General features: G+C 29.1%; 1 protein-coding gene across 1 annotated transcript; it reads right to left on the reverse strand.

Moving 5' to 3' along the window:
• Positions 1-5,766: 5,766 nt before the first annotated feature.
• On the reverse strand, positions 5,767-9,633 carry LOC133793884 (histidine-containing phosphotransfer protein 2-like). Its single transcript, XM_062231129.1, has 6 exons — positions 9,389-9,633; positions 8,740-8,870; positions 8,565-8,633; positions 7,578-7,649; positions 6,596-6,668; positions 5,767-6,020 (listed from the first exon to the last, which is right to left on the reverse strand). The coding sequence occupies exons 1-6, from the start codon at positions 9,455-9,457 to the stop codon at positions 5,976-5,978; spliced, it is 459 nt and encodes a 152-aa protein (XP_062087113.1). The 5' UTR covers positions 9,458-9,633; the 3' UTR covers positions 5,767-5,975.
• Between the last annotated feature and the right edge of the window lie 3,879 nt (positions 9,634-13,512).

The following is a 13,512-nucleotide window of genomic DNA, read 5'->3' on the forward strand; positions in this document are numbered from 1 at the left end:
TATTTTTATTATATTTTCAAGGAGATGATGTGGCACTCTAAAATTATTTTAAATCACTTTATCTATTTTATTATTTTTTCTCATTTTTTTATTCAACTTTTTCTATACAAATTTAAATGAGAGATATTTTTTAAAAAATATTATAAATTAAATGAAACATGCATGCATATATAAATATATAATAAAATAATTGTTGACGCCGCTTTTCGTCAAACAGTGAAAGAAGAGCACATAAACAATAACTGATAACGACCAATTGAAATAAAACAATACAGACACACGATTTTTACGTGGTTCAACAGTTAAATCTGCCTAGTCCACGAGTCTCTATTATTAAGCTCAGGATTATCTCTGGAAATTCTCCAGAGTTTTCTCTCAAGGTTCAGAATTTCGGTCATTTACAATGGTGCATGGCTCTCTATTTATAGAGAAGATCGAAGAATACTATCTCACATATTTTGGGTAGTTACTCTTTTTGTGTAAATAAAATAAATGGCTTTAAATGCCTATAATCAGATATAAAAGGAAACGTCCCCTGAAGACCAGGAGACGTATAACTGACCAAATAATATCCCACGATTTTAGAGGATTTACAGTAATAAATGAGGATTACATCTCGTATTTATAACACTTGTAGATATTCAAGGTGGTTATCACGTATCTCTAAGGCTTTAGCTTCCCAGGTTTCCCGTCATCTATCGAGCTAGAAACATCTCCCGAGGCCACATGGCTTTCGAGATCGTATGTGCGTCGAGCTCGGGACCCCTGATCCGAAATCATCTCTGAAGATGAGAGCGTCCCCAGAGCTATCTTTCGAGATCATTAATTCTTCGAGGTCACTATACTCGAGGTCGTCTATGTCCTGCAGGCTCGACATTCAATCCTGGAGCATGTTTCCAACCTTATGAATCCACTTATTTGCGAATCCAACTTTCGAGGTCATATTTAACATAGCTCGAAATCTGGGTGTAACAATAATTTTAAAATTATTATATAAAATAAAATATATTATGTTCCACTCTATTTTAGTCAAATATTATTTCCAAAAATTCAATACTAATTTTTTGTTCGAATTTTTTTAATAATTTAGCTTACCATTTTAAAAATAAAGGGTCCAAATAAGTAATCGACCAAAATATATGTGGTTTAAATAATCTATCTACATATTCCTATCTTTAACATTTTGACAAAACATAAGGTCCAAAATTTTTAATAATTTATTTTACCATTTAAAAAATAAATGGTCCAAATAAGTAATCGACCAAAATACATGGGGTTTAAAAAATCTATCTATATATTTCTATTTTTAGCATTTTGATAAAATAAGAGGTCCAAAAGTTAATTTTATAAAATAAATGGTCCAAACGAGTAGTTGGCTAAAATAGAAAGTTCAAAATGGTGTGAACCCTTACACAAAATATGTACATATATAATTTATTTTTTATAAATTTTTTTTAACATTTTGAATACATACATAGTCCAAAAGTTCATTTTTAAAAATATAATGTCAAAACGGTTAATCGATCAAAATAAAGTGTTTAAATAATCGATCTATCTATTCATATTTTTAACTTTTTGATCGAACATGAGGTCTAAAATTATCAGCCAAAATAACTCTTACACAAAACATAAATTTATTTATACATAATTAAGACTTTTTTATAAAAATGCATGCAAAGTTTATAATAATAATTATATAAATAAAAGTATGCGTACAACAAGTTGTTTGAACTTTGTTTTAGATACTTTAATTATTCGTTATACAATGAACATAATCATAAAAAATAAAATAAAAATTGAGGTCAAGTCGCACCCACATGTACAACATGTCCATATATAAAGAACATGTTGTACATGTAGGGTAAAAATGACTCACTACCTGATAATCTCCCAAAAAAATTTTAAAAAAATATTTTTTAATCATTACAAAAGACTGAGCGAAACTCGATTATGTTTTCTAGTACTCTATAATTAACATATAAAAAAATTGATTTCTTATATTTTTTTAAGGGGCTATTGACCACCCTACACAAGTTGTGGTTCTAGCACTATGTAATTCCATATTATTATTTTTAATTACAAAATTAAGTCAAAATATTTTTTTTTACAATTTATCAGTTTCTCTATATTTTCTTTACATTATTTAAATATTATATTTTAAAACATTTTTGTTAATTAAAATAATAGAAAAGAATAAATAAAAAAGTGAAAATTAATAACTTTGGAGAGAGAAAGAAAGAAAATTGAATAATTAAAAAAAAGTTTAAAAGAGCTCTAAAATAAAGAAAGAAATTATTAATTTAAGGGTTTATACCTTTTTAGACCCTGTGTTTTTCCCCATTACTTGTTTGGACCCTGTGTTTTGATAAATTACTTTTTGGACCCTATGTTTTGTAAAATTGTTAAAATAGAACCCTAAACTCAATTTTGATGAAGAAAAAATTGAATATAACAACACAGTTTTTAAGCAGAATGATTTTATTCTTGTTCTGAATTGTTAGTTTGGTAAATTATTTGTGATTTTAGTTGAGAAAACATTGACCAAAATCGGGTTTAGGGTTCTATTTTACAAAACATAGGATCCAAAAAGTAATTTGTCAAAACACATGGTCCAAACAGGTAATGGAAAAAAACACAGGGTCCAAAAAGGTATAAACCCTTAATTTAATGTTATCTACATTTATAGATCTTTTTAGAGCTTCTTTAAATATAAAAAATATTTATTCAATTTTCTTTCTTTCTCCAAATTTTATTATTTTCTATTATTTTAATTAATAAAAATGTTTAAAGATATAATATTTAAATAATGTAAAGAAATAAAATAGAGAAACTAATATGTAACGTAATGTAAAAAAAATATTTGTCATAATTTTATAATTAAAAAATTAATATGAGATTATATACTACTAGAGCTACAACTTGTGTAGGGTAATCAATAACCCCTCAAAAAATCTAAAAAAAAAAATATTTTTTTTTATATGTTAATTGTAGAGTATTTGATGTTATTGAAAAAAATTGTGATACTCAAAATCTCGTGATCCGCAGAGAGAAAGACCGGGTAAAAATTGTGCAATACCACATCGCTTCGGAAAGGTCAAGTGTGATGATTCTAAGACTGTGAAGGTATGGGACTACACAGTTGAATATGACTTAAATGGATTGATGGGTATTACCTATGCCAACAAGATGCATCTTATTTTCGGTAGCCCATCATCACTTAAGAACTCCAAAGTTAAGCGTGATTGACCTAGAGTAGTCTCATGATAGGTGACATCCTGGGAAGTTTTCCCAAGAAGCGTGCGAGTGAGGACAAAGCACGCTGGAAAGACTTGTGTTGGTTTTGTAGGGTCACTCGTCATTCTAGGAATTAACCATAGTGACTTGGGGCGTTACAAAAATATAGCGAAATTGGTGGCTAAAGTTCTCGTTCTTTCAAAATTGAAGCATTTACGTCTCCGATATTTTCTTTTTGATGGCAATAATCCCAAACTATATTCATGTTTAATCCTCATTTTAACAGATGAATAACGATTTAGGGAAAATGTGTGTGCCAATTGTGTAACATTAGGGATTTTTTTGCTAGCAAAAAAAAAGTATAAACGTCTTACTACATTTGTAAAAAAAGCATGGACTTTATGCGCTAATTACCCTTTCAAATTCATAAACTATGGTTGTGTTTGGTAAAATTTTTATTTTTGAATTTTTTAAACACAAAAAATGGAAATATTATTTTTATTTTTGTTTCTTTATTTTTAAAAAATAAAAATATGTTTGGTAACTACTTTTGTTTTTGTTTCTAAAAATAAAAAATAATAAATGCTTTTGATAATTTTTATTTTTATTTTTTGTTTAACAATATAAAATCAGGTGTTGATTAGAAAAATGAAGAAAAAAAATGAAAAGTCGAAAATAGTTTAAAAAAAATTTATTTTCAAAATTTAATAAATGTTAATTAAATTTAAAAAAAAAATAGAGTTACCAAATATTGTTTTATGTTTAATTGTCAAATTTTTAATTAATTAAATGAATAAATATTTTTTAAGTGTTACCATATTTTTAAAGTTTTTGTGTGTCTGTTTCCATTTTTTTACATGGCTTTTTTTGTTGAAAAATGATGAGGGAGACTTAAACTTTTTAATTATAAGATCTGAATATAAAATGTGGTTGTTATCTTCTAATTTTGGTCTGCAATTCAAACGTGAATACAATTCCTAGAAAATAGTTTTTTTTTTTTTTTTGCCAATTTTTCCGTAAAACAGTTGATGTTTTAATTTTACCTAATTTTCCGGGAAAATAGATGATGGTTTACTAAACTTTCTAGAAAACAATTGATGTTTTATCATTTTTGTAAAAAAAAAAAAAGAATCAGCATATTACCAAACCAAATCATGGCAACACATTAACTAAAATTGTGCAAGTGTTAGTGTTAGCTTTTTTTATTGGCTCATTATGAACAAGTTTATTCTAAGTCTTTTTTATTATTTAAAAATATATTATAGTCTATTATGAATGTTAACTCAGATTTTAGCCCAATGCTAAATTAATTTAACAAAGATAGATATTGTGCGAACTGAAGAATCATTAATGTTGAACTAGATTATAATAAATGAAGAGAGGACTTATAGTGGTTCGACCTACGTCTACATAGTCACTTTTATTGCTATTAACTTTGTCAACTACCAAATCAAAAGAACTTAAATCCATTTAGTTTTTGGTAGATGGAGAGCTTTAAATTACAAATGCGTTTGGTAAAATTTTTATATTTTGTTTTTCTAAACATAAAAAATAGAAATACCTTTTTTATTTTTGTTATTTGTTTTTCAAAAATAAAATTATGTCTGTTTTTATTTTCTGTTTTTTTAAAAAAAACAAAAAACTTGTTTGATAACTCATGGTTTTTGTTTTTAAAAGTAAAAAACGATAATTGTTTTAATAAAAATGAAAAGTGAAAATTTTCTGTTTTCAAAATTTGATCAATTTTAATTAAAAATTTTAAAATTAAAAAATAAAATCACAGTTACCGAACACATTTTGTAACTTTGTTGTCAGATTTTTAATCATTTAAACAGAAAACTGTTTAGTAAATAGTTACCGAACGAGCCAAAAGCAAATGGGTTTTTTTTAATTATTTTTAGTAATTTATGATAACCATGAGTAATAAAATTGTTCCATTAGTATAAATATATAGATAAATGATTAACTTACAAATAATATGTAAAATTATATATTTAAAAATTTGAGGGGTAGCTGCCCTCACTAGGACCAATCTACTCCACTAGTTTCAAACTAATTGACGATTTTAGAGACTAGACAGAAGTGTCCAGAATCGTCAAAAGAAAGGGACTAGACACAATTATCATGTTCCTTCCTCAATATCCAAATAGGTCCTCAGATCTAATTGCTACACTTCATAGAATCAAATTCATGCAAACTTTCTATGCTCATAACCATAACCATGGCAACAAAAGTCAAATTTATCACACAACTTATTTTTTTACTGCTAGACAAGGGCATAGTAAAAATCAAAATAGGCCCTTGATTGTCTGTGTACTTTATCTCCAGCCTAAAAAAGTCCTAACCCAAAAATCTTTGATTCACACTCAAATTGGACACACCAAAAATTTATGATTCATTCTCCACAAGTTTGGCCATTGAAGCTGGAGGTCTACTAGTAATTTAGTGTCTATCTATGTTTTGTGAATGAATTTCCTTCTAAAGCTTTCAACTTCAGTCTACCACTTAAGCAAACATTAAACAAAAAAAAAATGAAGATGAAAGGGGCAACCATAGATTAACCATTAACAAAACTACAACAAAAGTCTTTAGGCTTACTTGACACCATCAAACAAAAGGAAAAGAGCAGACAAAGGATAAAGATAATAAGTTTTCATAACATGTAAATTAAATTCAAACGATTCGAACACATTCTAGACCCCCTTTCAAGACACCGCCACGCAACACAGAGTTCTCATCTTTCATGCATTTGCCGCCGGGTCAGGAGTGTTGATTCTCCTCTCGAGCTGAAACAGATATATGTGAAATCCATAAGAACAAACAATTTCTAAAGATTTGAATGAAATGTGGTGAAACTGGAGATTGAAAAAGGGCAAGCATGAGTAATTTTTAGGAGGTGAATGAAGGGCCATTAAGAAATTATATCTCAGAGGAATTTTGGTCAAAAATTCTTAGGTGTAACAGATCTATTACAGCAAGAAGATCTATCATTGTTTGAAACAAAAGTTGACCATAATAATACTCTTCTTGTGTAGGGTCCTATTGCTAAATCCTCTACCAGATTGCAAGGTAAGTCCCCATGAATTTACTTATCAAACAATTTTAAGTACTTTAAAGCAATTATATCATACAAAAGCAGATGTCTTATTCATAATAACACAATATCACAAGTTGGATTCTAACAGCAGAGATGCACAGGATGAGAAGAATCTCACAGATATATATTTATAAAAAAAGTAGGAAAAAAAGGTTACTCATATTCTACATCATTGATGAGTAAAATGGAGTGAGATTGTATGTGATCAACTGATGCTAGAGAGAGAGAGACAGAATTGACTACCAAAACTGTAATTTCCATTACCTGACAAATGAGATCAAACTTGTCTTGCAGAACCTGAAATTCTTGCTTCATCCGATTCAAGGCCAAATAGCACCTAAAATGTCGCATAAGATGGTGAAAATTTGAAAATACAAAGATGGAACAAAACAAATATATATTTATATTGAAACATAATTGAAAATAAGGTTTCATACTTGTCTCATTAGTTGGTTTACTGCAGATATTGACACTAACCAACGGTAGCCAAAAAAAAACTACAGTAATTTTGGAAGATAATAACATATCATAGAAAGATGGACAATAATATATAGTACTAATCAATAGCTGACCAGTATCAAAGACAAAAGAAACAATGCCCATCTTCCAAACACGAACATCTCTACATAGAAAACTTGGAATATTATAGATCATTCATCAAATGACATAAGCTAACTTTTGTCATCCAACATTTGATGTCTCTCTTATAACAATGAATTGGGCACAAAAACAACTTATGAATACTTGACTCCTACTATCTATCTCTTTCCTATATACTATACATGTACTTTGATTGATAGGTTCCAGATGTCATTATAATGACTGTATTTCAATTTGATGAATTAACTTCTCATGCTTCCTTCTTCTATTATCCTCCTTTTTAATTCATTACAGCCAGCATAACATATATGCTTCAGATATCTTGTAATGAGCCACTTTTATCTATCACAAGTTATGCATTTCACACGAATAAGTTATGAATATACATATAACTATAATGATAAAGGAGTTTTCACTTCAAGCATGTTTGTCCTTGTTTCCTTCTCTCCTAAATTTTTCTACTTTCCAATATACTCCCTCCTTCAAATTGACATGACCCTCCAAGAAGGAATAGTCACTGCTACTAATATTGCTTCTAAAACCAATGAATTAATTATAGGCATATTTATTTAAGTTCTTTAATGAAAAATAATATATATATATATCAGTGCCATAAATTTATTTGGGATCATGAAAGTATACTTACTCTTCTTTGGAAGCATGAATTATCGCCCTCCTTAGATCGCTACAAGCAAGTGCCATACGATGAATACCAAGGCTGGAACACCAAATCAAGAAAAGAAGAAAGCTCAATCAAATTTCACATTATCAAATATGAACAGAGAAAGGTGCAAACAAAAAGATATGGAAAAGAAAATATAAGTGATTCAGAGACAATAAAATGAATTAAACAAGCAACAACAACGTGGATGACAATTTGTAGCATATCCTTAAACTTTTACTACATTGAACTTCACTTGAATTGTCAATAATAAATGATTGTAACTGAAAATCATATTTCATACATAACCCTCAAACAGATTTTGAAACAGAATACGAATTTAGCATACATTGATTGACAAACGATAAAATATTTTGACATTTCTACAGCTTCACTAAATGGAATAATCAAATTGGTAAGAATTTATCATAATTCTATTAAATGGAAGGGATGAAAGCATCAATTGTCTGGTCTCTGATCATTAATACATTTAAGCAAACATGCTTCTTTTTGTAGAAAATTCCATAAAGGCCACCATCATGCAGGCTCATGAATATAGTAGTTAGTTATTCCGTAACAGCATCGCAACAGCCAACATAAGCGAATCATATCACCGTTATGATGAGTTCCAAATAAGACAAGCATGTATTCAATGAGAAAAAATATGGAATGTTAGTCTCATATCTTTTCACAAGCATAATATTTGTGGTAAACCAATTTTTCTTACAGCATCCCGACAATCAACATAATGATGCAATGACGATCTCTGCATACGACAAGCATTTATTGAATGATAGAAAGAAAAAAACCGCCGATTGTTAATCCCATATCAGGCGATCACAACACGTGTGACAAAAAAATAGGCTGATCTCAAAGATTCTAGAAATGATCAATGACAATATGATCTGCAACCTAATAAAAGCAGTTATAATTGTCAACCTAGTGCATGGAGCTTAACAATCATTTCATTACCATGCAGTACTCCCTTTGATCTTGAGACAATGCTGCTCCACTTCATCAAAATTAATAGCTTGTTGATCCCTGTAAATTAATATCAATGAGGCAAAGTATTTGTAATAAAAAAGATACAACAGGATAAGTGAAAGTTAATAACATATACAATAATCATATAGAGACTAAATCATACATTGCTTGTGTCAGAGCTTTTAAGGTAGCTTGAGAGTCACTGCGAAAGGTGTTCATGAGCTCTATAAAAGAGAATGGACCATCCACTCTCTTCACTGTATAAGCCATGTTGAAATGAAAATCCACAAAGCCCTGCATTCACAAGATCAACAACAGAATCAACTCAATGAGATAATTGATATATTGTCACTATCTTGTAACAAGTACACAAAGTCCTATCTTTTAATATCCAGCTTCCAAAATACCAAACTGCAATCTTCTAGGAGCTTATAAAATTGTTTATATAGAAAATCAAAATGCCATAGTAGACACGCGATTAGCAGTATGTATGTGAAACTCATCAACAAAGCATAGGTAAAGGTAAGCATAACAATATAATGAAATGAAAAGATACTTTTCTAGATCCAGTTAAAAATATATTCCAAAATGTATTTCTAGGTTCATTCTTTATCAGAAACCAGACTAGTACTTCCAATACCAACAAAACTGAACTCAGCATCAAAATCTTCTAACAGACATACAAAAAGCTCCGTCAGTACATAGATCAAACAGTATCTAAGCATATACATTGTCACAAATCACGAGATAAACCACGCCAAACAAACATGCATATACTCATAACAACTCTTTAGAAAAGAAAAAAAGAGTACCTCTTGCTCCATGGAAGACATAAACTCAGACAGCTGCTGCCTGAGAACCTCCCTTTGAGGAAAAGCCATTGATATGAGAAAAATGAAGAAAACCCAGAAAGGTGTTTGGCTTCAAGGAGAGAAAAGAGTAGCTGATATTGGGAAAATGGGACTGAAAATGGCAGAACCACTGGAGGGTTTGGACACGTATATATAGGGAGGAGTGTAGAAGTGGGTTTTGAAGAAGAAGCTGGTTTTGGAGAGGAGAGTAGAAGAAGAGAATCCATTTGGAACTAAGTGAAGTGAAACGGATAGTCCTAGTGACAGAGACAGAGAGTGGCAGCCTCGTATTCGATTTTGAGTTTGAGTTTTGCATATTTGGAATCAGCTAGCTTATCTGTCAGTGTCGTATTTGGAATGTGTACGAGATAAACGCTTGCCTTTGCAGTTACTTGCATACCATTTATGAAAAGCCTTACAACTCATTTGGTTAATAAAATAATATTAAACATAAACATTTAAATAAATAAAAAAAAACACCCTTATAAGGTCTTCACCATAACCCATTCATTAATTTCTTGTTAAAGACAAACTAATAAGTCATGCCAAACAAACATTAGTTGCACAATGTAACTGTATTCCAATTTTATTAATTATTGGTTTTTTTTAAGTACATGACTAAAAATAAATAAATAATAAAAAGGATATATTTTCACAAAACAAAAAAGGGCCTCTTCTTTTAGCATATGTTGACGAAATTTTTTTTGCAAACTTGAAATATGAAAAGAATTCATATTTACTATTCTTAATCGTGGATGTCATTTAGGGAACTCACCCTAATATTTTAGGGGAAAGTCTTTTTGGACTATATATTTTATAAATTTAATTGTTTAAACTCTGTGTTTTTGATCAATTATATTTCAGACTCTATATTTTGTAAAATAGTTCAAATAGACTTTTAAATCTAATTTTGATGAAGAGAAAAATAAATATAACAACACAATTGTTAGGCAGAATGATTGCATTTTTGTTCTATGTTATTAGTTTGGTAAATTATTAGTGATTTTGATTTCAAAAACTTTGATCAAAATTTGGTTAATAGGTCTATTTAAACTATTTTATAAAATATAGAGTCTAAAAAATAATTTATCAAAATAGAGGGTCCAAACAAAAAATAAGACAAAACTTAGGATCCAGAAATATATAAAACTTTTCCAAAATAAAAAAATAAATAAAAAGTGAAATTCTCTCATTTTTTTACATGTGTAACTAAATAAAAGAGTACATAAAATGCTTAGACTTTGATAAGGATTTGTATTTCCCAACTAGGTGAGGATGACGGGACAAATGGGAGCCGCATGATGAGTTGTGAACATTGGTTGCTCTCATTACATCAAACAATGAATCTACATACCAAGTTAGTTTGAATCTGCCTATATGAAATTAGTTTTTTAATATAATTTCATTTGTAAATATGCATATATATATATGTATAGAAAAATAAATATATCATTTTAATGATAGAGCTGTGAGCAATAACTATACATTTGATCTACATATCAAATTATTTTTTATTATATCATAATACTCGATATATGTATCAAATTATTATTTCAATGCCATACTAATTAAGAAAATAAAAATAAGGGAAAGTCAAACACATATTTATTATCATTAACTAATTTATTATCATCCGGTAAAAAGCAGTCGTTTGTAGACAAATAAAAAGATAAAATGTTGTTTGTAAGGACAAATGGGGATAGCAGGAGAAGTGAGTACGTATTCATTAATCAAGGACGGAGGTAAAAAATCATTTCAAAAGGGGCCAAATATTAAAAAAAAAATAAGAATAGCCAAACTCAAATACATAATTTTTTAAATAAAATTAAGAATATTTTTATATTTTAAAAAGATGTTTAATTTCTTCTATTCCAATTTTTTTTTTTTTTTTTTTTTTGGAGGAGAGGGGAGAACGCCCCCACTAGGTGAGGATGATGGGACAAATGGGAGTTGGAGAAGTTGTGGATATTCGTTGCTCTCATTACATGCAACAATGAATCTACATACATATAGTGATCAAGCGAGAAATTAAAGTCGGTGAGGGTTTCAACAAGATTATTGTTATAAGGTTTTTTATGGTGCACCACTTAATAGTATACTATGATTAGTACAATTTAATTTTAATTGTGAGACCTGATATTAAATTGCATCAATTACAATATGCTTTATTAAGTGGTATGCAGGATCTTGTTTTATAATAATATTCCTTCAATAAACATAACTCAAAGGGAATAAATTTAAACACTAATTTTATTCTTACAAAATTTTATCGTCTTCAATAAAATAAAACAAAACATCCTCATAAGAAATTACAATTTTTTAATTGATGATTTGTGAATCATTTTCAAGTTCTTTAAGATTTATGTTAACATCTGCACAATTTAATTTTATAATTTCATTATTCATTATTATTTTTACATAAGAATAGTATCTTTTCATATGTGTTCATATGTAAATATAAAAATTACATTTTATTTAAACTAGAAGACAAATCAAGTAATATAAATATATATTTGATATCTTTTTAAACTTATAATTTTATATATATATATATATGGGATAATTCTTACCCTAATCAATTTCTTTGATTACTACAAGAATTGATAAAATAAAAGTAAAATTATAAAAAAATTATAAGAGATTATAAATATTCCAAACTTTAAAAATTGGACCTTTAGCTTGCATTACAACTTAACTTTGTTTTTGTTTTTATTTTATTACAAAATTTATATTAAATAGATCGCATTGACAAAAACTCTTTAAAGACTCATCAGAAAAATAGTCTGTTATTAAATATAGGGTAAATATTATTTTGGACCCTGTATTTTGCAAAAGTTATCGATCGAACTCTCTGTTTTGTTGTTGACGCCGTTTTTTGTCAACTTAAAATGTAGAGCACGTAAACAATAAAAACTATGGCAAAGAAGAATAATACAGTAGAACAATGAGGATTTTTTACGTGGTTCAGCAGTTAATTCTGCCTAGTCCACGAGTCATTTTTATTAGGACTTTGGAGTTTTCTGGAATTCCTTCAGGGATGGATTCTCCATAAATTCTCTCAAGATCACAAAAATTCGGTCATTTTTAAGTGTTCATGACTTCTCTATTTATAGAGGGTTCTTAGAGTTCGTTCCCACATATTTCGGGAAGATACTCTTCTTCATTAATGGGAATAATGACATTAAATTATGCAACTCCTATATACAAGGAAACGTCCCCTGAAGACCAAGGGGCATATAACCGACTAGTTAATATCTCTTTATTGTAAGGAAGTTACAATAATAAATATCTCTTGAATGCATGGACTGTGTCTCATCAGATGACTCACTAAGTCGTTCGAGGTCAGCAATCAGCATCATGTCAGTCTAGGTCTCTGAGTAAATTACGAGCTGTATTACTTTCCCCAAGGTCAGCTTGGAGTGGGTAAATACCACCGAGGCCGCCTCATTCCGAGCTCACACCCATGCCAAGCTCGGGCCACTTTGATCCAAGGATACCCGACAATGGATATACTCCGATGTTGTGTCTTTCGAGCTTAGAAAGGACTTCGAGGCTACCTATCTTCGAGGTTGCCACCTTGCTTCGAGGGTTAGCTATCGCGAGCTCACACCTGACGAATCCAGCTTTCAAGGTCACGACCTCAGGTCTCGAAATCTGGGTGTAACATTTGTTAAATGACAATTCAGACCCTGTATTTTGCAAAATAGAACAAAATAATACCCTAAGCCAGATTTTGGTCAAATTATTTTTGAATATGATCAAAATGCCTTCATATTTTACTAATTAATGAATTAATAGAAAATAAATAAATTATAAAAAAATATTTTAAATAATAAAAAATTAACATAATATAACAAAACTGACATTTACAAACCCTATTCTAACTAAAATCATTGAAATCCTAAATCTAAACTAAATTAAAAAAAATATTCTTAATCTTCTACTCAAGCTAAAACATAATCATGTTCAAAATCAATCTCTATCCTAAATCAAAACACAAATCAATATTTTTTTTCTTCATCACCATCAAAACCAGAAATCTTCAATACAAAATATCGCAAAATCAAAGTTTCATTTTCGTCACC

This window comes from Humulus lupulus, chromosome 8 (assembly GCF_963169125.1).
Source record: "Humulus lupulus chromosome 8, drHumLupu1.1, whole genome shotgun sequence".
Classification (NCBI taxonomy): domain Eukaryota; kingdom Viridiplantae; phylum Streptophyta; class Magnoliopsida; order Rosales; family Cannabaceae; genus Humulus; species Humulus lupulus.

Excerpts from the sequence above, each read along its gene's own strand:
- LOC133793884 (XM_062231129.1), bottom strand. The coding sequence starts at position 9,457 with ATGGCTTTTCCTCAAAGGGAGGTTCTCAGGCAGCAGCTGTCTGAGTTT. Across the intron at positions 8,871-9,388 it reads TGTCTTCCATGGAGCAAGAG|GGCTTTGTGGATTTTCATTT; the intron begins GTACTCTTTTTT and ends TTGTGAATGCAG. Across the intron at positions 7,650-8,564 it reads ATCAAAGGGAGTACTGCATG|CCTTGGTATTCATCGTATGG; the intron begins GTAATGAAATGA and ends TTGGTGTTCCAG.